Source organism: Salmo salar, chromosome ssa11 (genome assembly GCF_905237065.1).
Source record: "Salmo salar chromosome ssa11, Ssal_v3.1, whole genome shotgun sequence".
Classification (NCBI taxonomy): domain Eukaryota; kingdom Metazoa; phylum Chordata; class Actinopteri; order Salmoniformes; family Salmonidae; genus Salmo; species Salmo salar.
This window is the reverse complement of record NC_059452.1, coordinates 21,912,266-21,939,692: the sequence shown is the minus strand read 5'-3', so window position 1 is coordinate 21,939,692 and position 27,427 is coordinate 21,912,266. Positions and strand designations below refer to the sequence as shown.

General features: G+C 43.4%; 2 protein-coding genes and 1 non-coding gene across 6 annotated transcripts in view; 1 reads left to right on the top strand and 2 right to left on the bottom strand.

The window, feature by feature from the left end:
* Window positions 1-1,735: 1,735 nt before the first annotated feature.
* LOC123723722 (dynein regulatory complex subunit 4) lies at window positions 1,736-8,584 on the bottom strand. Its single transcript, XM_014127055.2, has 11 exons — window positions 8,444-8,584; window positions 7,881-7,970; window positions 6,059-6,256; window positions 5,743-5,949; window positions 5,544-5,598; window positions 5,221-5,426; window positions 4,692-4,859; window positions 4,362-4,436; window positions 2,875-3,007; window positions 2,487-2,552; window positions 1,736-2,132 (listed from the first exon to the last, which is right to left on the bottom strand). Exons 2-10 carry the CDS (start codon window positions 7,893-7,895, stop codon window positions 2,506-2,508), a joined length of 1,104 nt encoding a protein of 367 aa, XP_013982530.1. The 5' UTR covers window positions 7,896-7,970; window positions 8,444-8,584; the 3' UTR covers window positions 1,736-2,132; window positions 2,487-2,505.
* Window positions 8,585-8,752: 168 nt separating this feature from the next.
* On the bottom strand, window positions 8,753-8,825 carry trnav-cac (transfer RNA valine (anticodon CAC)). Its single transcript has one exon. It is a non-coding gene; the product is annotated as a tRNA-Val (tRNA).
* Window positions 8,826-13,574: 4,749 nt separating this feature from the next.
* LOC106562278 (dysbindin domain-containing protein 1-like) overlaps window positions 13,575-27,427 on the top strand; it is a 38,348-nt gene continuing 24,495 nt past the window's right edge. Inside the window, exons 1-2 of one of the 4 annotated variants that reach the window (XM_014127049.2) lie at window positions 13,575-13,981; window positions 21,362-21,517. In XM_014127049.2, the coding sequence (XP_013982524.1) occupies window positions 13,951-13,981; window positions 21,362-21,517 (187 nt within the window). In that variant the 5' untranslated portion in view covers window positions 13,575-13,950. Of the gene's footprint in view, window positions 13,982-20,004; window positions 21,165-21,361; window positions 21,518-27,427 lie in introns of those variants that run through there. The other 3 variants (XM_014127050.2, XM_045689183.1, XM_045689184.1) reach the window with 3 other exon arrangements.

Here is a 27,427-nt window from a genome sequence, read left to right as displayed (position 1 = left end):
CTAGACTTGGTTGCTCCTCTTTCACCCCAGCTGCCAAACTAACCCTGATTCAGATTACCATCCTACCCATGCTAGATTACGGAGACATAATTTATAGATCGGCAGGTAAGGGTGCTCTAGAGCGGCTAAATGTTGTTTACCATTCGGCCATCAGATTTGCCACCAATGCACTTCACAAAATAGATGGCATCATGAGGGAGGAAAATTATGTGGATATATTGAAGCAACATCTCAAGACAGTCAGAAAGTTAAAGCTTGGTCACAAATGAGTCTTCCAAATGGACAATGACCCCAAGCATACTTCCAAAGTTGTGGCAAAATGGCTTAAGGACAACAAAGTCAAGGTATTGGAGTGGCCATCACAAAGCCCTGACCTCAATCCTATAGAAAAATGTAGGCCTCCTTGCTCACGCACACAAACCTGACTCAGTTACACTAGCTCTGTCAGGAGGAATGGGCCAAAATTCACTCAACGTATTGTGGGAAGCTTGTGGAAGGCTACCCGAAATGTTTGACCCAAGTTAAACAATTTAAAGGCAATGCTACCAAATACTAATTGAGTGTGTGTAAGCTTCTGGGCCACTGGGAATGTGATGAAAGAAATAAAAGCTGAAATAAATAATTCTCTCCGCTTTATTTTAAGAATGTGAAATGTCAATAATAGTAGTGATCCTAACTAACCTAAGGCAGGGAATATTTACTAGGATTAAATGTCAGGAATTATGAAAAACTGAGTTTAAATGTATTTGGCAGAGCTGTATGTAAACTTCGGACTTCAACTGTACATGGGTAATGTTCTGTAAAGCTACAGAAACAGAGAGACAATGAATATACACATGGAATGCAATTAACAGAGTAGGATGAATGTATGCATATGAAATGGGCTACAAGATTAAATAAAAATGGAACAGAACTGCAATAGCACAATAGGTAAGGACTATCTAATAACCAGGTATTACATAGTACAATAACAGCAGAGTTAATATTAACATATTACATAATACCATACAAATGGGCTATGCAGTCAGGTAAAACATATGGATTAGTAATTCAGAAACAGGGAGGGCAGAGAGCTCCAGCAAAAATTCATCAAGCTTAATCAGCCCCAGTGTATTTTTTTACATTAATCTTAAGCAAGGCATCAAGCACATCACAGATGTTAAATTGTTGAAATGTAAACAAATAATCACTAGACGTTGACGGGTTAACCATCGAGTCAGCTAGAGGCTGGCAAAGGGAAGAGCAGTTGATTGACCAGGGTCAATTTATTTCACCAGGTAGGCCAGTTGAGAACAAGTTCTCATTTACAACTGCGACCTGGCCAAGATAAAGCAAAGCAGTGCGACACAAACAGAGTTACACATAAACAAACGTACAGTCAATAACACAAAACAAAGTCTATATACAGTGTGTGCAAATGGCGTGAGGTGGTAAGGCAATAAATAGGCCATAGTAGCAAAGTAATTACAATTTAGCAAATGAACACTGGAGTGATAGATGTGCAGATGACGTGCAAGTAGAAATACTGGTGTGCAAAAGAGCAAAAAAGTAAATAAAAACAATATGGGGATGAGGTAGGTAGATTGGATGGGCTATTTACAGATGGGCTGTGTACAGCTGCAGTGATCGGTAAGCTGCTCAGATAGCTGATGCTTAAAGTTAGTGAGGGAGATATAAGTCTCCAACTTCAGCGATTTTTGCAATTCGTTCCAGTCATTGGCAGCAGAGAACTGGAAGGAAAGGCGGCCAAAGGAGGTGTTGGCTTTGGGGGTGACCAGTGAGATATACCTGCTGGAGCGCGTGCTACGGGTGGATGTTATGGTGCCCAGTGAGCTGAGATAAGGCGGAGCTTTACCTAAATAATTTAAAGCACTGTTTCTCAAATAAAAAGCCTACTGAGATAAAATTATTAAAAGCGTCACTTATCCTATTCTTCTCGGTTATGATGCCAGACAGACAGAACTTGCTTAGGCAAGGAAGAAAAGGAATTTGTACGCTTTAGTCCATTTACTGTTTTCCAAAAATGTAGAAAGATCACAGGAGTCGGAGCTTAAAAAGTAGCTTGATTTAGCTTTCTCACTTACATGTGTTACGTACCCCTCCTGGAGGAACACCCTGCTACATCTCAACTCCTGGTGGAGTGAAAAGGTATGTGATTGTAGGTGCAAGGAAGGATGACAAAAATACCATTTACAGGGAATGTATTATTCCTTAACACGGTAAGGTGGGGAAAAGGGGCTGGATGGAACCAAAGCAAAGAAGGTATAAGTTAGAGACCCCTCTCCTACCATACCACTACCACAGAGATGTTAACATTTTTATTGACAGACGCTATTATCACTTTTGCCTATAAAGATGAGAATGTATTGATTTTGGATCGGTTAGTTATTCTATTACATAGTTATAATCCTGTTGTTTTCCCCTTAATGTACAAAACTAAATAGGGTTCAGAACCAAAAGGCAATGTATTCAGCCAACATCCTCACCTTACAAACCCGCGCCAACTCATACTGCAAGTCTTTGATCGCAATGTTCTTGGAGTCCAAAACTTCCTGCAAGGAAAAAACAAATAGAGTTGTTTGGCTGCAGAATAGTCTACCGTAAGCTTCCACAAGTAACTACGCTCACAGGCAAGGTTTACAATTTGATGTGGTTGAAGCCACTTGATAATCAGCTTCTAGGACAGTAGAGTAGAGAAACCTGATAGCAAGGACTTGGCAACAGAAAACATACTCGCACGATGGAATGCGAGTGTTAAGAACACTTCTCTGTTTTAATCTTGAATGACAACTTGGCTTGTATCCAGTATCCACCACAAAGCAGGACTGATGAGGTGTGGTGCTAGTCGTTTTCACAACTCTACTGTGACAGCACCTTGTTGAGCTGGGGTGTTGGTCAGAGCCCCCAGTTTCCTCTCCAACAGGAGGTTCTTAAAACCACTCTTCTGCTGCACCTCCTGGATGGCCTGGGTGAACTTCTTATACAGGTCATCACGCTCCACCTGGACCTGCACCACACAGACAAAAGGATTGGCTCAGCTCAGTTAGCAACACAGATCAGTTAGGCATAGATCAATTTGATAGGATTACATTTGATTCAATTCTGTTCCATTTTTTTGGGTGTGTGAGTGCATAACAGAGGGACTGTCCTTCAATAGTAGCCATTGTATGGGTGAAAAGTGTCCAGTTACTAGGAGGTTTTTAGTCAACCTAATAAACGGTCTGTGTAGTTAGTTTGTGCTGTGGTCTCAGAAAAAGACCTGTACACAGGGTAAAAGGGCAGAAGGACTCATCCTTGAACTCCTCTGTAATCACGTCAAAGGAAACAATGGTGGGACTGTCCTTCAATAGTAGCCATTGTATGGGTGAAAAGTGTCCAGTTACTAGGAGGTTTTTAGTCAACCCCAATTTTTTTATTAGATTGGAACACAGATTTCAGTGTAGATGCCTTTTTAGTTCTAACACTTAATCTCATAAACACAGTGCCAATTATTTTCTCAGATTCTTCCCTGTCCCAAATTTGAAAAGGCTAAACTTTCTGTTTGGCATGGGTCCACAAATCCTTAAAAGGTTCTACAGCTGCACCATGCGAGAGTATCCTGACTGGTTGCATCACTGCCTGGTATGGCAACTGTTCGGCCTCCGACCGCAAAGCACTACAGAGGGTAGCGCGTACGGCCCAGTATATCACTGGGGCCAAGCTTCCTGCCATCCAGGACCTCTATATCAGGCGGTGTCAGAGGGAGGCCCTAAAAATTGTCAAAGACTCCAGCCACCCTAGTAATAGACTGTTCTCTCTGCTACCGCATGGCAAGCGATACTGAGCGTCAAGTCGAGGTCCAAAAGGCTTCTTAACAGCTTCTACCCCCAAGCCATAAGACTCCTGAACAGCTAATCAAAGGGCTACCCAGACCCCTCTTTTACGCTGCTGCTACTCTCTGTTCATAATCTATGCATTGTCACTTTAACTCTACCTACATGTACATATTACGTCGACTAACCGGTGCACCTGAACATTGACTCTGTACCGGTACCCCCTGTATATAGCCTTGCTATTGTTATTTTACTGCTGCTGTTTAAATATTTGTTACTTTTATTTTCACATTTTTTCTTAACACTTTTTTTCTTAACTTCTTAAAGCATTGTTGGTTAACGGCTTGTAAGTAAGCATTTCACTGTAAGGTCTACACCGATTGTATTCGGCGCATGTGACAAATAACATTTGATTTGATTCAATCAAGTGACAACAATTTATGTAACATGTGAGGACAAAATCCTTTGTCATTACAAACCAGAGTTTGTGTGCATGTGTGTGTGCACGCCTGTACGTGTGTATGTGTGTGTGTAACTGTCGCTTCTCACCTTACTAAACCTTTGTTCCAGCACTTCGTGTTCCCACTTCAGGTCTTTCATTTCCTTCAGATGTGCCTTGGCCCCCTGTCAAGACAGGCACCATCACTCCTGTTTACTTTCACCAAGTACCCTACTACATTTCTATTCACTCTCAGATACACCCAACACAAACCATTCATCATAGAACATTTGAGTGAATTTTACTTTTCCATGTTGCTATATGAATATTTTTTATGCATATCTGTCACACTGCTACATTGTTGCTTTTTGCCATAAATCTTCTCTATAATTACCATATAACCAGATATCATGTATTCTATGTTTGTGTGTGTAACCCACCGCCAGTGAGGTCTTGTCCTTCTCGTAGTTGGCCAGTTGTTTCTGCAGCTCGGCCACCTCCTCCTTGGCCCTCTGCAGGGGCTCCGTCAGGTGCCTGTTCTGCAGCAGCACCTCTGCCAAGTCCTTCTCCAGACGCTCCTCCTTCCTCTTCATCTCCTCCATTTGTTCCTGACAGACACACACAGGCCATGTAAACAACTGGTTACTAGCTTGTATTGGATTGATGTTGATCTGGCTGTGTAACAAACAGTTTGCCCTCCAGGGCTCCAAACCCTGGCCACTGTCAGTCAGGCACACCACACAGTGAACCCTTCTGCTAAAGATCAGGACCTATCAGTAATCATACACCTCTCTGTTATTGTCTTGTAATACACAAGTGAGTTGTGATTGGATGAAGCCTAGGTTAGGTTTGATGATATTGTGCGTTGAGGAATTTCTAATACTCAGTCAGTTGATTGGTCCTAGGTTATTGTTATTGAGTAGAACAAATACCTTGGTTATTAGCTGATATTGTTGTGGTATTGCTAACCTTAAGTGAGTTGATGAGGGCCAGGTTGTTGAGGGTGATGTCGTTGTAGTTGTTCTTGATGTCGCTGAAAGCCTTCTCGTGGTTCTTCATCAGCGTGTTGATCTGGCTGTTCTTCCTCTCCTCGATCTCGTGGATCTCTGTCTTCCTCCTCAGGTCCTGCTCCTGACGCAGCATCTGCATCTTCTTCTCATACTTGGCCTCAATTTCTACTCAGCAGGTCAGTCAAATGGCAATAGACAGAGAGAAATGCTATGTTTCATATTTTGGGTATATGTACGCATGTGAGTACAGTTTAACGGCAACACAGACACAGGCATAATCACCTTGCACTTGTCCCTCAAAGTCATTTCTCATTTTGGTAATTTCCTGGTCGTTGTTCTGTTGAAACAGAAATTGAAAGAATTTACAATCAATGCAATGTCACCATAGACGTGTGTGGAAAGCAAATATGATAAAATGGCAGAACATTGATCTGGATGCTGAGAAGCGCATATTGACAGAAAGAGCGAGGAGGCCACGCACCAGTTTGAGGCCCTTGATGAGGTTCTCGTTGGAGAGCTCCTGCTCCTTAATGTCCACTTTGAGGGTGCACATGCCCTTGCAGAGCTCGTTCTCCAGCTCGGCGTGCTCTTTCTGCATCAGCTTGTTAGAGACCACGCCCTCTCCCTTCAGCTCTGAGATGCTGTTCTGGTGCTCATACAGGAGATGCTTCACTTTCTGCTTGTACACCTGAGGAACAGAACAGTAACAGTAAGGCCCCTGATAACTATTCTAATGTGGTTATACACTGTTTGTGTGTCTGTTACTGTATGTGTGTGTAGGTGTGTGTGTACTATACCTTGATCTCAACTTGGTGGCGCTCCTCAGCCTCTTCCATCTCCCGGTCTCTGTTCCTCAGGTCTGCCTTCCTTTCGTCCAGGTGTCTCTTGGTGATCTCCCAGAAGGTGTGGATCTTGTCCCTCTCCAGCTGAAAGTAGTTCCTCTCCTCCCTCTCCCTGTCCAGCTCCTCCCGCAGCCGCACAATGTGCTCCTCCAGCTAACACAGAGAACATCATCATGTAGATTCAGATAAATATATGCTATGCAGCATAACCCATGGATTATCAAGCAAATAGTTGATTTGATACACCCTATCGGCAGGACAGAACAGCCTCTGGTAAGACACGGGGCGGGGGCCTATGCATATATGTAAACAATAGCTGGTGCACAATATTTAAGGAAGTCTCAAGGTTTTGCTCACCTGAGGTAGAGTATCTCATGATAAGCTGTAGACCACACTACCTATCTAGAGATTTCATCTGTATTTTTCGTAGCTGTCTACATACCACCACAGACTGACGCTGGCACTAAAACCGCACTCAATGAGCTGTATTCCGCAATAAGCAAACAGGAAAACACTCATCCAGAGGCGGCGCTCCTAGTGGCCGGGGACTTTAATGCAGGGAAACTTAAATTAGTTTTACCTAATTTCTATCACCATGTTAAATGTGCAACCAGAGGGATTTTTTTTTTTACACCACCTTTACTCCACACACAGAGACGCTTACAAAGCTCTCCATCGCCCTCCATTTGGCAAATCTGACCATAACCCTATCCTCCTGATTCCTGCTTACAAGCAAAAATGAAAGCAGGAAGCACCAGTGGCTCGGTCTATAAAAAAGTGTTCAAATAAAGCAGATGCTAAACTACAGGACTGTTTTGCTAGCACAGACTGGAATATGTTCCGGGATTCTTCCGATGGCATTGAGGAGTACACCACATCAGTCACTGGCTTTATCAATAAGTACATTGAGGACCTCATCCCCACAGTGACTGTACGTACATACCCCAATCAGAAGCCATGGATTACAGGCAACATTCGCACTGAGCTAAAGGGTAGAGCTGCCGCTTTCAAGGAGCGGGACTCTAACCCAGAAACTTATAAGAAATTCTGCTATGCCCTTCGACGAACCATCAAACAGGCAAAGCATCAATACAGGACTAAGATCGAATCTTTCTACACCGGCTCCCATGCTCGTTGGATGTGGCTGGGCTTGCAGACTACAGACTACAAAGGGAAGCACAGCCAAGAGCTGCCCTGTGACACAAGCCTACCAGACGAGCTAAATAACTTTTATACTCACTTCGAGGCAAGTAACACTGAAACATGCATGCGAGCATCAGCTGTTCTGGATGACTGTGTGATCACGCTCTCCGCAGCCGATGTGAGTAAGACCTTTAAACAGGTCAACATTCACAAGGCCGCAGGGCCAGACGGATTACTAGGATGTGTACTAGGAGCATGCGCTGACCAATTATCAAGTGTCTTCACTGACATTTTCAACATGTCCCTGTCTGAGTCTGTAATACCAACATGTTTCAAGCAGACCCCCATAGTCCCTGTGCCCAAGAACTGCCTAAATGACTACTGACCCGTAGCACTCACGTCTGTAGCCATGAAATGCTTTGAAAGGGTGGTCATGGCTCACATCAACACCATTATCCCAGAAACCCTAGACCCACTCCAATTTGCATACCGCACGAACAGATGCACAGATGACACAATCTCTATTGCACGCCACACTGCCCCTTTCCCACCTGGACAAAAGGAACACCTATGTGAGAATGCTATTCATTGATTACAACTCAGCGTATGTAGAGGTGCATGAAATAACACCTACCTGCTCCTTCGACATCTCCGTGGAAAGGCCATCTACTACTGTGGGCGTCTTCCCTTTGGCAGACTTGGCGGCGACCTTCTTTTTGGTTGGCTGCAATGCAACGAAATCTAAAAATGTTACTTCTAACTACCGAGCTAGCTAAAATGTAGCGGATTAAAGTCCTAACTAGCTAACGTTACATCGATTTGCTCAAGGTCAATAACGTTAACAGTAACGTTAGTTCAAAAATGAAACGCCCACATTGTACCTATGTTTTTCCTCTGACGTTTCGTGCCTTTCTTTGCTGAAATACATACTTTTTCAAAAAACGTTAATCAAATACAAACGCCGACTGGTCTCGGCTCCACTCCGTGGTGAAGTTAATTCTAAACTTCCTTCACCATTGAGTGGAGTTCAGTCCGTTTACGTTAGCTAGCTACAATGCAGATATTGCATGTATTCATGAAGCTAGATTAACATTACAGTACTAGTAACGTTAGCTGGCTAACGTTACCACACTGCACTGTAGTGAGTCTAACTGTAACGCTTTATTATATTGTTGAAAATAGAATACACGTACTTACTATTCTGAAATACTGCTACCACGCACAGATATAGCTGAAAAGGGACTATCTTTGAAAAAGTAAACAGCTAGCACGCTGCCTAGCTAAACAAGTCCATCTGCGATAGCTCGAACGACAACAAAGTATCGTCATGGTAACGTTGATGACCTTCTCGCGAGACTGCTCTTTAACGTATCTTTTCGTTTGGATACTTTTGTAATATCTCTCAAGATTGCTTTTCACTATGTTTTAGATGATCATGTAATGTAACGTTGTCCGAATAAATGAAACCATTGAATTGTGTACCGATATGCATTAGAGCTAAAAATATGTTTCCGCCCGGTTTCGAACCGGGGACCTTTCGCGTGTGAGGCGAACGTGATAACCACTACACTACGGAAACAGTTATCTTAAGGTTAGCTTAATTCTATTTTCATGGTTCCTCCTGTATTCTCTCACATCTAATGTGTTTATAGAAAGAGGCATGAAGGGAGGATGTGAAGAATCAAGGGACATAATTTGAGATTCACCCATGGACTGACAGGTATATCAGAAATCTGTACATAATGGCCAGGTGCTCATGTCTCCGCCTTGACAATGCGAGTCGTTAAGCGTAAGTGTAGATCTGCTTAAACCCATAGCCCATAGAAACGCATTGGGTTTATTTTAGGCAGATTTTTGTCGAGCGATAGATAACCCTCTCGCTTCGCCTCTTCCTCTCAAGGTATTCTATTATTGACGATGGTAAATTCAGTTTTCAATGTAAATTCGAACTAAAATAATTCTAACAGATTAGGTTTTCATTGGCATGATGATGGGAGCTAAAATATTACACTTTTTTAATCAACATGACAAATAAATACTTGAACTTTAGCTATATCGTCAACATCGACTTCGCAATGTGTGTTGAGAAATAATTAATTTAAGTTAGAATATTTGTAACATTTTGGCCTTACCCAGGAGGACCTCCTTTAAGCCTCCATAATGTTTCATATGTAAGTGCTACAAAGCAACAATTGCTGACATATGACGTTTTACCTCTGTAAATATGAGTATTATTTTGATTTAAAAAAATATATAATCTTACATTAATTGATGAATATTGAAAATATATCATCCTGAATATAGAAAATACTAAATTGGTGTGAATATATTGTTGAACATAATATACTCTACGGGAGAATCAAAGTTCCAGACTGGGATGTATGCAGAGAAAATATGATAATGGATCAGAATGATCGCCCTCTGCTGGTGATTTGCAGGACGTGCAATGACACAAGTAAAAGGAAGGTATATTATACTGAACAAAAATATAAACGCAACATGCAACAATTTCAAAGATTTTGCTGAGTTACAGTTCATATGAGGAAATTATTCATAGGCCCACCCGCTGGGGAGCCAGGCCCAGCCAATCAGAATGAGTTTTTCCCCACAAAAGGGCTTTATTACAGACAGAAATAAAATGTTATTTTTTCAATATTTATGTATTTCACTATATTTCTAAATGAATTAACGATTTCTTAATTGAAGTCAAAATACTACTAATATTACAGAGCAAACGGTAAAGCTTCATATGACTCACATTTCTGTTTTGTAGGACCTTGTAAGACATGATGGTCTTAAAGGATGTCTGCGTTTACACAGACATCCCAATATATTTTTTTCTCTAATTGGTCTTTTAACCAATCATAACATCTCTGAAAATATCTGATGTGAAAAGATCTGATGTGATCTGTCAAAAGACCAATTAGTGGAAAAAATATCAAAATTGGGCTTCCTGTGTAAATGCAGCCAATGTCACAAATGTTCCAACTTCAATCATTTATTCCTCAATTATGCTTTAAAATACAAATGTCAAATTATGTCAACAATCCTTCCTCAAAAGGACCCTTCTATGGATTTGTCACGACCGTCGTATGAATAATTAGACCAAGGCGCAGCGTGAGTAGAGTTCCACATTTTAATAATAGTGAAACTTCCAAAAACAACAAAATATAACGATCGTGAAACACGTAGCGCACATAGGCACTCACACAAAACAATATCCCTCATCGCAGGTGGGAAAAAGGACACACTAAGTATGATCCCCAATTAGAGGTAACGATTATCAGCTGCCTCCAATTGGGAACCATACACACACACTAACATAGAAACCCAATACCTAGAAACCCCCCCAGTCACGCCCTGACCTAAAACACCATAGAGAACCCCGAGGGCTCTCTATGGTCAGGGTGTGACAGTACCCCCCCAAAGGTGCGGACTCCGACCGCAAAACCTGAAACTAGATGGGGAGGGTTAGGGTGGGCAACTAGCGTTGGTGGCGGCTACCGTGCGGGACGTAGCACCCGCTCAGACCACAGATCCGGCCATGGAGCCGGGCTGAACGCCGTGCCTGGACTGGGCACCGGCGCAGAGGAAGGCTCCGGCAATGGAGCTGGACTGGACGCCGTGCCTGGACTGAGTACCGGCGCAGAGGAAGGCTCCGGCCATGGAGCGGGACTGGACGCCGTGCCTGGACTGAGTACCGGCGCAGAGGAAGGCTCCGGCCATGGAGCGGGACTGGACGCCGTGCCTGGACTGGGCACCGGCGCAGAGGAAGTCTCCGGACCGTGGACCGTCACTGGAGGCTCTGAAATGTGAACCGTCGCTGGAAGCTCTGGACTGTGAACCGTCGCTGGAAGCTCTGGACTGTGAACCGTCGCTGGAGGTTCTGGGCTGTAGACCATCGCTGGAGACTCCGGACTGTACACACGCACTGGTGGACGAGTGCGGGGAGCCGGCACAGGACGTACCGGGCTGGGAAGGCGCGCTGGAGGCCTGGTGCGTGGAGCAGGCACAGGTTTCACCGGACTGATGACACGCTCCTCAGGGCGAGTGCGGGGAGCCGGCACAGGACGTACCGGGCTGGGAAGGCGCACTGGAGGCCTGCTGCGTGGAGCCGGCCCAGGTTTCACCGGACTGATGACACGCTCTTCAGGGCGAGTGCGGGGAGCCGGCACAGGATGTACCGGGCTAGGAAGGCGCACTGGAGGCCTGGTGCGGGGAGCTGGCACAGGTTGCACCGGACTGATGACACGCTCTTCAGGGCGCCTGTGCTGCAGAATACACCTAACCAACATCTCTCTCCGATATCCCTCCTCCAACTGCTCCATCGACTCCCAGACGGTCTCTGGCTCTTTCCTCGGCGGACCGCCCCTTGTGCCCCCCCCAAAAAAATCTGTGGCCGCGGACCCCGGCGTCGTTGCTGTCCTCCTTTACTCTTCGGCGACTCCTGCCAAGGAAGGGTCTCGCATCCACCTAGTATCTCTTCCCATGTCCAACTCTCCTTCACCTCCTGGGCACGCTGCTTGGTCCTGTAATGGTGGGATATTCTGTCACGACCGTCGTATGAATAATTAGACCAAGGCGCAGCGTGAGTAGAGTTCCACATTTTAATAATAGTGAAACTTCCAAAAACAACAAAAATATAATGATCGTGAACCACGTAGCGCACATAGGCACTCACACAAAACAATATCCCACATAGCAGGTGGGAAAAAGGACACACTAAGTATGATCCTCAATTAGAGGTAACGATTATCAGCTGCCTCCAATTGGGAACCATACACACACACACACACACCAACATAGAAACATAATACCCAGAAACCCCCTCAGTCATGCCCTGACCTCATTGTCCTGTTTTTAAAAACAAATGATAGTCCCACTAAGCGCAAACCAGATGAATTGAGTAATGAGTAGGTGTGTCCAAACTTTTGAAAGGTACTGTATGTTAGAGAGTGATGTACAGATGTAGGATCTTAATTTGAGCCAGTTAGCTACAGCAGGAAAATAATCTTGCAGCAAAAGGAAATGTGAATTATTATGTGGATTATAATAAATTGACCTTTTTGTAGGGATTGATACAGTTTTTGTAAGGGAAAATCAAGTCTGAAATTTCTAAATGGAAATTACAAACTTCAGAAGCCTTTTCAAACCTCAAATACACAAAAAGTTGTATAATTCCTACATTGCAGCGAAGTTCTCCTGCAACAGGGTGATTAAATGAAGATCTTACATCTGTATCCACATTTCCAAAGGTGAATGGCTATAGTGTCATCTCTCTATACCCCGTCCCTCTACTAGAGTAAATCATTTTCAGTACTGTTGTCCTGTGCTTATCATACTATTTTTATGCTGCTGTGGGACAAGGCTTAAAACTGGAGTGTTAAGACGTTTACCTAATAAGGTGTATGCACATTCGCATACACCAGTGGAGAACGACTGCCCCCACTCATTGAAGCCGTGGATGTTCAAGGCCAACTGCGGTACTACAGACATTGTTAGCAGAAAAATGGGAATCTTCGTGGTCAATCTTCGTGTAAAAAAAAAATACAAATGGATGACAATCATGGTACCAATAGTTGCCTTTAACACACAAGATGTACAGTATGTCCTTGAACCGATTATTTTAAAATCACACAGAGAAGAAAGTATAATTTAGTTGCTAATGGCAGCCTGCAGTCAGCCTGCAACTTAAGTTTCTTTTTTTTTTATTTAACCAGGCAAGTCAGATCAGAACAAATTCTTATTTACAATGACGGCCTACACCGGCCAAACCCAGACAATGCTGGGCCAATTGTACCACACCCTATGGGACTCCCAATCACAGCCAGTTGTGATACAACCTGGATTCAAACCAGGGTGTCTGTAGTGATGCCTCTAGCACTGAGATGCAGTGCCTTAGACCGCTGCACCACTCGGGAGCCCATTTAAGTTAGCTGGAGTAGCTCAAACTGCACGTGTTATGTCTCCATGATACACCATCTTAACCCGCTTCATTTGGCTATTGAGTCTTCACATAGGAATGCATGGTGTCATGTGATCAGTGACTTCGTCCACTCATATATATAGTCATTGGCACACACAGACACACACGCTCACACACATAGTGACTCTGTGATAGTTCTCCACCACCCATGTGGTGTATCCAACTCTCCCCTTCCCTTTATCCAAATCCCCACCAACACCCCTCCTACAGCCCCCCTCTCTCTCTCTCAATCTGGGCAGTCTGCCAGTGTGCCCATCCTGCTCTCTCTCACTTTCTCTCTATCCCCCTTTTTTGCTCCCTCTCTCTCTAGATCTCTCTGTATTCTGCATTCGCTGAGCTCTTTCACAATGTTATTATAGAACAAAGTGGTTCTGGGTTTTGCTGTGTTCTCTCTCTCTCTCTCTCTCTCTCTCTCTCTCTCTCTCTCTCTCTCTCTCTCTCTCTGTGAGGCAGGCAGGGCAGCAGAGCGGTGAACTCACTGTGTTCTCACGTCTGTATTGGGCAGGCTGATGAGTGTGTGAGAGAGCACTGAGCAGGGATGAGCACCAGGCAGTGAGGAAGAGAACGACAGAGTAAAAAAGGAGTGCAGCTGTAGTCGGATGCTGTGGAGAACGAGAGCTGGCATACCTCTCTCTCTCCCTCCGTCTCACTCTCTCAGTCTGTCTCCCCCACTCCCATGCTGTTGTGATAGACAGCACGGCACTCTCGGCTCGGCTGCATGGAGGCACAGGGAGGGGCAGGGAGCCCAGGTAGGTGCAGCTTCACGTTATTCACTGTTAGCATAGAATCCATCAGCCTAGACCAGACTGTTCATCACCATGTCTTTCCAGACTGACTCTATGTTATGTCTATTCATGGTAGTCTATCATACCAGCCTCTTTCACTCTATTGTCACATTTAAATTATCTGTTAGCCCAGACTTGGTTTCTGAGAATAGGTGCTCTGTTTTACCCCAGACATATACTGTAGCAGCCTAGATGGTTATGTTAGTTAAGTCATGTACTCTGCCAGCTTTGACTGTATATTAGTATATTAGTGTAGTAAATTCTCTTATCAGTGGTTTCTGTTAATCTATTAACCCACATGCAGTGCACATCAGTGGACTGCAGATGATACTGTAGAGTAGAGGAAACAGTAGCCAACATTAAGTATGGAAATAAGATAGTGGTGGAGGTTTCTACAGGTCTGAATTGGAGAATATATAAAGTGTTAATGAATCCATACTATTCTTAGTATGTTTAGACTAAATGTATATGAAATATGTATTGAATGCTTACATGTTGATGACATGGTTGGGAAAGAAAGGAAGATGAACACATGTTCATGTTGCTGTTTTCAGATATGGAGGATGTTGTGTGTAGAGCTATTTCAGTACCCTGTGTTGACACAATGTAGTTAATAAGATGTGATAAACAAGATATGATTTGTATGGTATCAATTAGACACAATACCTTAATGACATTGACATAACGGATCATAGCAACATCATTACCTGTAGGATGGATTGTTATCTGTGATAAAGGAAAAAAGGATGGATGTTAGAAGAGAGAAATAACAGTGTGGTGGGAGAAGGGTGTGGAGAGACTTACTTCCTGTTGCCTTTACTGTTGAGAGAAGATTGATTTTATTGAACCGATATGTTGGGTTTGATTAAACTATTGTGGTGAATGCAATCACTGTGTGTGTGTGTGTGTGTGTGTGTGTGTGTGTGTGTGTGTGTGTGTGTGTGTATGAACCGGATTCAGAGGAAGTCCTGCGTGATTGCTAGGAGCAGTGTGAGCCGAAACCTGACACAGCAGCCTTTCAAACAGCACACGCCAGTCCTTTCACTGTTGGCTGGTGGTATGTTCACCATGTTCCATTAAACACACTGTGTACGGATGGTCTGCTCATGACACACACACACACTGAGTGCTCAGTCAGTAGGCATTTACAGTAGGGCACACTTGGTCAAGAGGAGCATGAGGTAGTGTCAGCTCATTCATCACGTTCAATGACCTATTAGAGACTGTCCTTGTGAATAAGACCACATCCAATTACTCATTTGATATGGCTTGGTTATACCAGAGATCTCTGCAGTAGGCTAGGTTAAGTTTATTGCTTTCATATGATCAGTAGGATTGTACAATAAGCCATTCCAGAGCATTGGGAAACAGATTAACAGTCCTCTCTTTTGAAAAGTGTCTCAGGTTGGGGGCACGTTAGGTGGCTAGGCTAGCTACCTGACTCACTGACACATTTACCCTAGACCATGTAGGACTGATACTTATTCATCTAGGATTTATGTCTGACCCACTAAGGACAAAGACACATGCAGCCTCAGTCCCCAGAGCCACATATGTATAGTAGCTGGTTTAGTCAATGAGTCTCCTCATATGTCACTATCACTGCACTACCTAGCAGATCCATCTCATTCTAGAGCATTCTTTACAGTACACATATTTACAGTATCAACATTGACATGTGCCATGTATAGTAATCCTTGGTGGCTTACAAAATAATGGAAGCAAGGCATTACATACTGTGATGTGCCTTTCATACTGTGATGTGCCTTTGTGTAATGGGAATATTTAAGATGTTTATGCTGGCTAACACATAAGATTTCCAGTGTTCTAATTCAGACACTCATTTGTGTATGGTTTGATGGTCACTAGACCTGATACGGAATATTATGGATTGTTCTCATATCTGTTGATAGTGATTGACGCCAGACTGGAGGTACAAGGACAGAGGACACTGACCGTTATTGTATTCTGTGACACTGTGTGATCCTGTAGCAGCTGATTTTGTGACTTCCTACAAGCCTCTCAGTGGGTGTTTACTGAACATTGGTGCTGTGAGATTAGAATATGTTATCTGCTTCTGTTCTGAAAGAGTTGTGTTAAACCAGATTGATTTTGATTGACGTCATCTGTGACTGCTCTTCTTTTTTATTCACCTTGAAAAATCCCTAGTACACTTTGATTGAATACTATGTGTGTGTCTATGTATGTAAAACATGATTGGCAATTGATTTAAGGTGTAAACCACAGGAGGTTGGTGGCACCTTAATTGGGGAGGATGGGCTCGTGGTAATAGCTGGAGTGGTATGGGTGGAATGGTATCAAATACATCAAACACATGGCTTCCATGTGTTTGATGCCACTCCATTCACTCTGTTCCATCCATTATTGTGAGCCATCCTCCCCTCAGCAGCCTCCAGTGGTGTAAACATTAATTGTGTGACTATGAGGCAGATTGACAGACAGAGGGGGGTAACAGACATCGGAAATGAAGCAGCAAACGGTAAATAGTATCACCACCTCATTATAGAGAAGGGAAAGTGGAGCTGTATTCTCTCAGCTTGTTTGGACCCTCGCTGCAAAAATAAATCGATAGCCAACAGCAAGCCTTGTATCCAGAGTGAAATGGGAATCCATCATGTTTAGTCTGTAACTTGCTTTGCCAACCCTTTGAAATGCCACACCCTTCTCTGTGTGATACACACACACACACACACACACACACACACACACACACACACACACACACACACACACACACACACACACACACAATCTGTGCCAAAGATGCCCTTCTCCATTCCTAAGGACATGGATGTTTCCACAGTGATTGTGCAGTCTGAGGGACAACATGATGATGATGTCCAACAGAGGGCTTGGGGAGGGCAGCCCAGCAGGGAGGATGTTAACCTCTAGAACGCTCCTGCTGCTACTTTCTCATCTATCTATTCTAATCTCTTTCCTCTTTTCATCCACACCTTCATTCCGCTCTCCCTCTCTTCTTTCTCACCTATCTCCATCCCCCTCTCCTCCCTGTCTGCTGTGTTCTGCGCTAACGCTTGTTGCTGCAGAGTCAGTGAGGTAGCAATGTGCCGCATGACTCAGAGGAATCTGGAGATCAAATCAAATCCATTTTTATTCCGAATATAATATAATATAACAGGTTGCCTTACAGTGCAATGCTTACTTACAAGCCCTTAATGAACAATGCAGTTTTAAGAAAAATAGGTGTTATAAAGTAAAAAAAATAGATAAGTAAAAAGACAAAAAAATATTTTTTTTAAATTAAAGAGCAGCAGTAAAATAACAGTACAGGGGTACTGGTACAGAGTCAATGTGCAGGGGCACATGTTAGTCCAGTTAATTGAGGTAATATGTACATGTAGGTAGAGTTAAAGTGACTATGCATAGATTATAAACAGAGAGTAGCAGCAGCGTAAAAGGGGGGGGGGATATAAATAGCCATTTGGGTAGCCATTTGATTAGCTGCTCAGGAGTCTTATGGCTTGGGAGTAGAAGCTTTTAAGAAGCCTTTTGGATGGGCTAGAGTTAGTACAGGACACCACCCTGAGAAGTGTGTGTGTGTGTGTGTGTGTGTGTGTGTGTGTGTGTGTGTGTGTGTGTGTGTGTGTGTGGTCGCGTGTACACTTACATGTGTGAAAATGTGCATGTGTGTGTGAATGTGTGACAGTTTGATCAAGTGTGTATGGATTTCTACTAGAGTGGGGAGTGTGCTCTGTAGATGACTGTGCATTTGAGTGTACTGAATGTTCAGGTGTATATAGGTATGTCTGAGAGAGACTAGAGGTCTCTGTATGTGGCTGTGTGTTGGTTTGTGAGTCTTCAAAGATACACCTCAGCTCCCTGGATAATATTCCGTGACTCAGAGCCTGGTGGAATGTGGTCTTCCTCCAAGGAATGTGTTGTCTCAGAACATCAGATGAGACAGCCGTTTTCAATTTAAACCTAATTGAATGTCCACCTCAGCCTAGTACACAAGCACATCCACATAAGTCTCTTTCCATCACTGTCTGCACATGACTCACACACACTGGAGGAGATCTAAATTACCTTTACACACAACTCCATACATTCAAACACACACACACAGAACATAGATACTGTGCATACTACATTTATTTCTAGATATTTTTTTATTTGATTTATTTCACCTTTATTTAACCAGGTAGGCTAGTTGAGAACAAGTTCTCATTTGCAACTGCGACCTGGCCAAGATAAAGCATAGCAATTCGACACATACAACAACACAGAGTTGCACAAGAAATAAACAAAACATACATTCAATAATACAGTAGAACAAAAGAAAACAAAAATCTATATACAGTGAGTGCAAACGAGGTAAGTTAAGGCAATAAATAGGCCTTGGTGGCGAAGTAATTACAATATAGCAATTAAACATTGGAATGGTAGATGTGCAGAAGATGAATGTGCAAGTAGAGATACTGGGGTGCAAAGGAGCAAGATAAATAAATAAATACAGTATGGGGATGAGGTAGGTAGATAGATGGGCTGTTTACAGATGGGCTATGTACAGGTGCAGTGATCTGTGAGCTGCTCTGACAGCTGGTGCTTAAAACTAGTGAGGGAGATATGAGTCTCCAGCTTCAGAGATTTTTGCAGTTCGTTCCAGTCATTGGCAGCAGAGAACTGGAAGGAAAGACGACCAAAGGAGGAATTGGCTTTGGGGGTGACCAGTGAGATATACCTGCTGGAGCGCGTGCTACGAGTGGGTGCTGCTATGGTGACCAGTGAGCTGAGATAAGGCGGGGCTTTACCTAGCAGAGACTTGTAGATAACCTGTAGCCAGTGGGTTTGGCGACGAGTATGAAGCGAGGGCCAACCGACGAGAGCGTACAGGTCGCAATGGTGGGTAGTGTATGGGGCTTTGGTGACAAAACGGATGGCACTGTGATAGATTGCATCCAGTTTGTTGAGTAGAGTGTTGGAGGCTATTTTATAGATGACATCACCGAAGTCGAGGATCGGTAGACTGGTCAGTTTTACGAGGGTGTGTTTGGCAGCATGAGTGAAGGATGCTTTGTTGCGATATAGGATATAGGATTCTATGAAAAAAATGTATGAAATGAAAATTAAATGAAATGTATGCATTCACTACTGTAAGTCGCTCTGGATAAGAGCGTCTGCTAAATGACTAAAATGTAATGTAAAATGTAGATTTAATTTTGGATTGGAGATGCTTAATGTGAGTCTGGAAGGAGAGTTTACAGTGTAACCAGACACCCAGGTATTTGTAGTTGTCCACGTATTCTAAGTCAGAGCTGTCCGGAGTAGTGATGCTGGACGGGCGAGCAGGTGCGGGCAGTGATCGATTGAATAGCATGCATTTAGTTTTACCTGCGTTTAAGAGCAGTTGGAGGCCACGGAAGGAGAGTTGTATGGCATTGAAGCTCATCTGGAGGTTAGTTAACACAGTGTCCAAAGAGGGGCCAGAAGTATACAGAATGGTGTTGTCTGCGTAGAGGTGGATCAGAGAATCACCAGCAGCAAGAGCAACATCATTGATGTATACAGAGAAGAGAGTCGGCCCGAGAATTGAGCCCTGTGTCACACCCATAGAGACTGCCAGAGGTCCGAACAACAGGCCCTCCGATTTGACACACTGAACTCTATCAGAGAAGTAGTTGGTGAACCAGGCAAGGCAGTCATTTGAGAAACCAAGGCTGTCGAGTCTGCCAATAAGAATGTGGTGATTGACAGAGTCGAAAGCATTGGCCAGGTCGATGAATACGGCTGCACAGTAATGTCTCTTATCGATGGCAGTTATGATGTCGTATGATGTCACCCATGACCAGCTCTGAAACCAGATTGCATAGCGGAGAAGGTACGGTGGGATTCGAAATGGTCGGTAATCTGTTTGTTAACTTGGCTTTCGAAGACCTTAGAAAGACAGGGTAGGATAGATATAGGTCTGTAGCAGTTTGGGTCTAGAGTGTCTCCCCCTTTGAAGAGGGGGATGACCGCGGCAGCTTTCCAATCTAAAACAGGGAGTGTATGTGTAAACCTGTCTATGGTAAAACCCACAGCATGCAGTGTTAAGGAAAAGGAACAGAGTTATTCAGGGGTTAATGTAGATACAGTAGATGATGTAATAACCTGGGGATTAATGTTACTGTAGATTATCATCAGTACTCATGGTTAACCTTCTGTTCAAACCATCCTATTACAGTAAATATTACACTAGATGCGAGGGAGGTATTCAATAGAAAGTGGCTCATTTAACTGTGTGAGCCTGGTAGAAGAGTAATATGAACTTTGATAAAAATCTAATTTTGGTTCCATTTCATCCCTTAGCCTCTTTGAAAAGCTATACAGAATGACGGCCCTATGGTAATTGTAGTCCAAAGGGATAAAAACCTCAACTCTGAAATGAGAGGGGAAATAAAGGTATAGAGAACCACAGTAAAAAGGTTTAGTGAAGTGGATGAAATGAGAGTTTCAGAGTTTTAACTCTTTAAATAAAACATGTGAGTGAGTATAGGGAGGCTCTGAGGCGGTGGTTCATTGAAACGGAGGTAGTGAAACTGAAACAGTAGCGCTACTGTCACTAGACAACCTTTTACATAACAACACACAATCTCTCTTTTCCCTGTGAGCAAAGCACAGCACAGGACAGTGAAACAGGCTCTGTAGAAAGACAGGAGCACCAAGATATCTGGAAATAGAACAAGTAAGACAAACGCTTTCTCATCTGACAGTTGAAATGCTATAAAAACAGAATTCTCCACTTTGAAATGTACACTGTGGGGTTCCATTGCAGAAAACGTAATAATTATTGCTTTTTCAACACATTTTGAGATTCTAGATTGGTGGCTATACGCTTTCTGTTGTAACCCAAATGCCAATACTGGTATTTTATGCAGTGTTTATTTAGACTGTGTGTGTGCGTGTGTGTGCGTGTTTATTCATGTATGTGTGCACGTATGTGTGCAAGTGTGTGTGTCTGTGTTATACAGCATTGTGCACAGCAGGGTGGGTCCGTAAACACATGTCACACAAGATGTCCTCAGGAGAAGATGGATGGGCATGGTCACCCAGAATAGCCTGCTAGTCACTCACTGCTTCCTGAGGCGAGACGCACAGCGGCTAAATATGATTACCAGCACACAGCGTAAATGCATCACAAAACACACCTGCCAAACATGAATAAAATGAGATCATGGATGCAGGAAGGGCTAGACAATGACAACAAACACTCACTCTTACCTGTCTCATTTGCTCTCTCCCACTGTTCCTGTGTGTGTGCGTACGTGTGCACTTACATGTGTGTGCATGTGTGTATGTGTGTGTGTGTGTTTGCCACCACAGAGCCCAATAAAGACATCCAGAAGTTGCTGAAGCCTTCCAGCTCAGGGGACCTTTCCAAGGAGTTGTACCACAACCCAATGGGGGAAGAGGAGGGAGGGGTTCCAGGACACACCGCTGGCCTGCTGCACGTCACCGAGAGGAGACGTGAGTACCGGGGTAAGGGGAGCGATGGAGGAGTGGTGGATGGATGGATGGATGGATAGAAAAAAGGAATGGGGGAGGATGGGAGGATAGTAATTAAGGGATGGCTAAAGGATGGTAGTGGGATGGCATTTTGGATGGAATTTTAACAATATAATATGGCTAGTAAGCCAAAATAAAAAAAACCTGTAGGGTTCTACACAGAACCTTTAGATTGAGAAGAGTTCTTTATAGAACCAACCAAGGGTTGTAACCATAGCGGAACCCTTTTAAAAAAAAGTTTCTATAAAGAACCATGCTCATAAGGTTCTAAGTGGAACCTGCATGGTGCTATAAAGAACCCTTTCCTAAGGTTTCATATAGAACCATTACAAAAAATGATATATACAGTAGCAACAAAAAAGGACCTTTCTCAATCTCAAGGTTCTTTGTTGAACCATAGCGTGGTTTTTATTCTGGTTTACTAGCCATATTATATTGTTAAAATTCCATTATTCTGGTTTACTAGCCATATTATATTGTTAAAATTCCATTGCAGTTATTATTGTGTTTTATTAACAAGTTAAATCAGGTGTGCCAGCTCTGGAATGGCTGTGGGTCCCTGAGGAGATTATTGATAACTACTGATTTAGTCAATCATTCTGAATTGACACAAGGCCATATGTGAATCTTTCACAAGACAACATCACTGGCCGTAGTCATAAATAATATTTAATAGCGTAACACAACAGATTAGAACAACTGGAATTACACCCTCACTCAAAAAAGATCCCAAAAAGAGCTGTGAATAAACCACGCCCCAAAATATTTGAATGAGCCGCCGCACATACATTTTAATTATCACTCAAATAAAATAAAATTGAGCTGCAAAGAACCATTGAAAGGCTCAAAGGGTTCTTTGGGTCAGGATGGTTCCATATAGAACCATCCCCCTTCCCATAGAACCCTTGAGAAACCTGATTTTTTATTGTGTAAGAGGTGGGTCATTTTTTTTGTTTGACGTTGTGGCACAGGTGTACACTGTGGTCAGATCATCACTTCCTCTGGGGTTAAATTGAGATACATTGCACCCATCTTCCCAGTTCCACTAACCCGACTTCCACCTTGTCCTGTACCCATCCCCACTTCCAATCCCCCAGCTAAAAGGCATCATTGTGTGTCTGTCCCCCCACAGAGGGAGCCCTGTGTCACTGTATCTATCTACACCAGGCCCAGGGCTGAGCCAGAGGCCACAGACACGCACACACAGACACACAGACAGACACAGGCCTCACAAGGAAGTCTTTATCTACCCAACGACTAAACACCCATTCAGGGAGACTGCCACTACAGCCCAGGATCTGTGTCCTTCTGTCTTAATGAGACACCTGGGGCACAGTTACCCTACAGACAGAGAGGGAAACCCTTAAGTTACATCATAAAACTAGTACATTTATTTTATACAACAGTTTATGTATTGTGGGCAGCGAATAACAATTGGATAAAGTTGTTAATAGCCCTTTTGCTGAGTTTGGCTGGACCCAATGACTTTATGTTACCTCTAGATAAGGTCAAGTCCAGTTTACTGGCTCTGAGCCAGCCAAGCATCACACTATGCACTATAACCAATCCTACTGAGACACAGTGGAAGCCCCTGTTAAAGCCTGAGTGTATGAGAGTGTTTGGGAATCATTATAGCCTCATTACAGGCTGTTTGTTGAGACTGGCTGATCTATACTGTGCTCATTGTTTTGCTAAAGGGGGAGACCCTTACAACTGTCTTTCTAGCTTACCCCGTCACCCCCCTCGATCCTCATTATAGGCTGCTCTGGCTAGGCTAATGATCAGTGAGCCATGGGGTGGCTGGGGGGCCTTGGGGGGGGGTCAGATACAGAGGCATTCTACTTTTTGATGGAGCCCCCAGTCTCTCCACCGCTCCCCTCAGCCAGACTACTGCTATTGACAGCCCAGCCTACCAGGCAATTATCTCAGTCTTCACTAAGGCAGATTACCCCTCTTCTCCCTCATCTTTCTCTCCCCAGATTTGTTATCCCAAACTCTTTCTTATCTCTCACTCGCTCTCAATTTTTCTTTCCAATTGAGTTTGTCCGTTCCTGTTTTCCATTACATGTATACTCTTCCCTCTCCCCTTATCTTACGTTCTATTACATTTTCAATATACAGTACATCCTGGCAGAGAGGAGAGACAGACAGACAGACAGACAGACAGACAGACAGACAGACAGACAGACAGACAGACAGACAGACAGACAGACAGACAGACAGACAGACAGACAGACAGACAGACAGACAGACAGACAGACAGACAGACAGACAGACAGACAGACAGACAGACAGACAGACAGACAGATCCCTGAGTACAACCACAGAGAGAACAGAGCCCTTCACGCTCTCCTCTCTGCCAGGATGTACTGTATATTGAAAGTGAGAGAAGGTAGAGACGAGAGAAGAAGGGAAAATAACAATAACAAGGAAATACCTGAGGCTGCATTTAAGAAGGGGTCAAAAGCCAAAGAAAGAGCCAAAGTCATTTCTAAGTCCTCTTTATTTTTTCTAATTTTCAATTTGTAACCGTCAGCCAAAAACAGCAGGAGGGGTCAGGACAACAAGGACAAGTGGTTGGTTGGTTTGTGTGTGTGTGTGTGCTTCACACGTAGGCTACTGCTTAGTATCCTTTAAACAGCTGCCATACAAGTCTAATGTATGAATGACACCTTTCCTTCTCAATGTGAATGTACTATGGGTCTAGTCTCGCCAATGGGCTCCCAGAGAGACACTTAATGGGTTGAGAAAGAGCAACAACCGTTTCTCTCCATCTCTCTCACCAACCTTGCTGGGAGGGAAAATGTGTTACTGATCAATTATTCAAGGAGAAGTGGGGGTGGGAGAAGACAGGAGAGGAGGAGTAGAGGAGGGGTTAGAGGAGAGTAGAGGAGGGGTAGAGGAAATAAATTAACAAAGGGGACTGGGATGACTGTAACTAGTTTAGAGAGAGAAAAAAAAGAGCTATAGGAGGTGGAATTTATTTATAACCCCTTTCTGTCTTCATCTCCCCTCCCTCCCTCTCTCTCCTAACTAATTTTAACTACTTCTCTTCCATCCATCCCTCCTCTCTCTCTTTCTCTCCCTTCCTCTCTCCTTCTCTTGCTGGGAGATTCAAAGAGGCAGACAGCCGTGGGCAAGCCTATTCCGGGCCTCTGGGGAGAACTCATCCAGTAGAAGCTATTCTCACAGTCTGATCTTAGTCCGTCCGTCCGTCCCCCGTCCGCCCCCCCCCACACATACACACACACACACACACACACACACTGTACCCGACATTCCTCTTCCGTATTCACACTTTCCCTCCATCCCTCAATACATTCTTAAACCAAAATAATTTTCTCAGGGAGGGGTTGCACCTGACGCAAGCCCTGAGGGTGTGTCGGCTTAGAGGACTGATGAAGTAGAATATAGTATGGGGGTATTAGAGTAGGACAGCACCCCCCATATAATAGATTTTGTAGATGTATTAAAATATGCATGGGCACATTTCATTATCCAGCTTGCTCATGGTCTAGTCTAATGGTAAATCATGACCCTTTAACCTTGTGTTATCTCTGAGTGAGGCTAACATCATGCTGTTACGCCTGACAGACTAGGGTAATGCCGTTTATTAGAGTCGTAACGTGGGTGACCGGACCAGCATATATATCTGGTGAGGTAGTTGAAGAGACTGACCTGCACAGATTTAATGGCTCTGCTTACAGTTATTTACAATCACTAGGACCCATTTCTCAATACTTAGGTCACTTTTCAAAACTCTTCACACAGTGAGCACAACAGCAGTCTATGTGGGCTGAACTGTGGATCATTTTTCATTGCTTTGGCACAAAATGCATTCAATGACTACGTCTTTCAAATTTCATGAATGAATTTCTCACCCACCAAAACTCTATGTACCTACAGGCCAATTTGCACATTTACATACTCTTTTCAAAACTGTTAAACTTAAGTTCAAAACCTAACTTAACACAAAATTGAATAAGACAGCAATATGCTGCATTTCTACAGTAATACCGTATTTAAATATATTCCAAATCTAAAAAATTAAATACTATCAAAACAATTAGACCAACCACAGCTGATTCCCATTGTAGCTGAACACCTACACCTGAGGAGTACATATGCATGGTGGAAGAAGACTGAGAGGAAGATCAAGAGCTGTAGTCTGAGATGAGATTAGGGCTACTATAATTGATCATGTAATAAATCATGGTCTATCAATGAGAGAGGCTGGTCTGAGAGTGCAGCCAAATCTGCAACGCTCAACAGTGGCATCTATTGTGAGAAATTTCCGGCAAAACAACAGGTAAGATGTGCATTCTGCAAGGGCATCTGACTGAACTGCACATTACAGAAGTAAATTGAGCAAAGCCTCCAAACCCACTTGTGTGTAATTGTTTTTGTATTTCTGCTTAGGACCCAACGGTTACCTCCCACAGGCGGGAGAGGTAGGATTTTCACTGCTGTGCAGGAAACTGCAATCGTTTATATGGTCATCAGAAACAATGGCATAAAACTCACAGAGATTCGGGACAGTGTTGGCAGACAACATTACATTTGGAAATATTCACAATGTAAGCATAACAACTATTTCTAGAGTCCTGAAACAACATCAAGTCAGGATGAAGCAGTTGTACGCTGTCCCCTTTGAGAGGAACTCTGAACGAGTCAAGCAACTCAGGAACCAATAAGTCCAGGTAAGAGGACTATAGAATACACAACTGGTTTTGAACAAAACCAAGCAGAGACACACAATGGCATGTTTTAGGTATAATGTAAACTACTGTAATAGCCTAACTCTTATGTTGTCTTGTGGATTTATTTTAGAGAGTCATGGAGATTGAAGCCAGGCAAACACCCCACATATTCATCTTTGTGGATGAGGCTGGTTTCAACGAGGAAGGAATGTGATTGGGAAAAGAGCCACAGTGGATGTCCCGGGCCAGAGGGGTGCCAACATCACAATGTGTACAGCAGTATCCTCTGATGGATTGCTGTTTAACAAACCGCTAATTGGGCCATACAAAACCGAGTGTCTCATTTAATTCCTGGGTGACCTCTATGGAAGTGTTGTGCCAGGTGAGGAAAGGGTTGCAGTGAAGCGAAATCGGCCAACGTTTGTAATTGTATGGGACAATTTGGCATATTCACCACTCCCGTGCAGTCACAGAGTAGTTTGCAGCCCATCCTAGGATGGTGTCACTTTTCCTCCCACCTTACTCTCCATTCCTCAACCCCATGGAGGAATTATGATCAAATGTCCCTCCTGGACGCAGTGAATGCTGGATGCCTGGACATTTCTGCAGAAGATTGCCAGGGATGGACCAGGCATGACAAAATATTCTTTCCTAGGTGTACTGCCCAAGATGACATAAGATGTGATGTGAATGAGAACCTGTGGCCAAATGTTGAAGACAGGGTTGACAAGCAAATCAAAATCAAATCAAATCAAATGTATTTGTCATATACACATGGTTAGCAGGTGTTAATGCAAGTGTAGCGAAATGCTTGTGCTTCTAGTTCCGACCATGCAGTAATATCTAACAAGTAATATAACCTAACAATTCACAACAACTACATTATACACACAAGTGTAAAGGAATGAATACGAATATGTACATACAAATATATAAATGAGTGATGGCCGAACGGCGTAGGCAAGATGCAGTAGATGGTATAGGGTACAGTATATACATATGAGATGAGTAATGTAGGGTATGAAAACATAAAGCGGCATTGTTTAAAGTGGCTAGTGATACATTACATCAAGATGGCAAGATGCAGTAGATGGTATAGAGTACAGTATATACATATGAGATGAGTAATGTAGGGTAAGATGAGTAATGTAGGGTAAGCATTGCTACTGTCTCTGTATTGGTA

Excerpts from the sequence above, each read along its gene's own strand:
- LOC123723722 (XM_014127055.2), bottom strand. Across the intron at positions 5,599-5,742 it reads TCATCAAGGGCCTCAAACTG|AACAACGACCAGGAAATTAC; the intron begins GTGCGTGGCCTC and ends CTGTTTCAACAG. Across the intron at positions 3,008-4,361 it reads TGGAACAAAGGTTTAGTAAG|GTCCAGGTGGAGCGTGATGA; the intron begins GTGAGAAGCGAC and ends TGTGTGGTGCAG.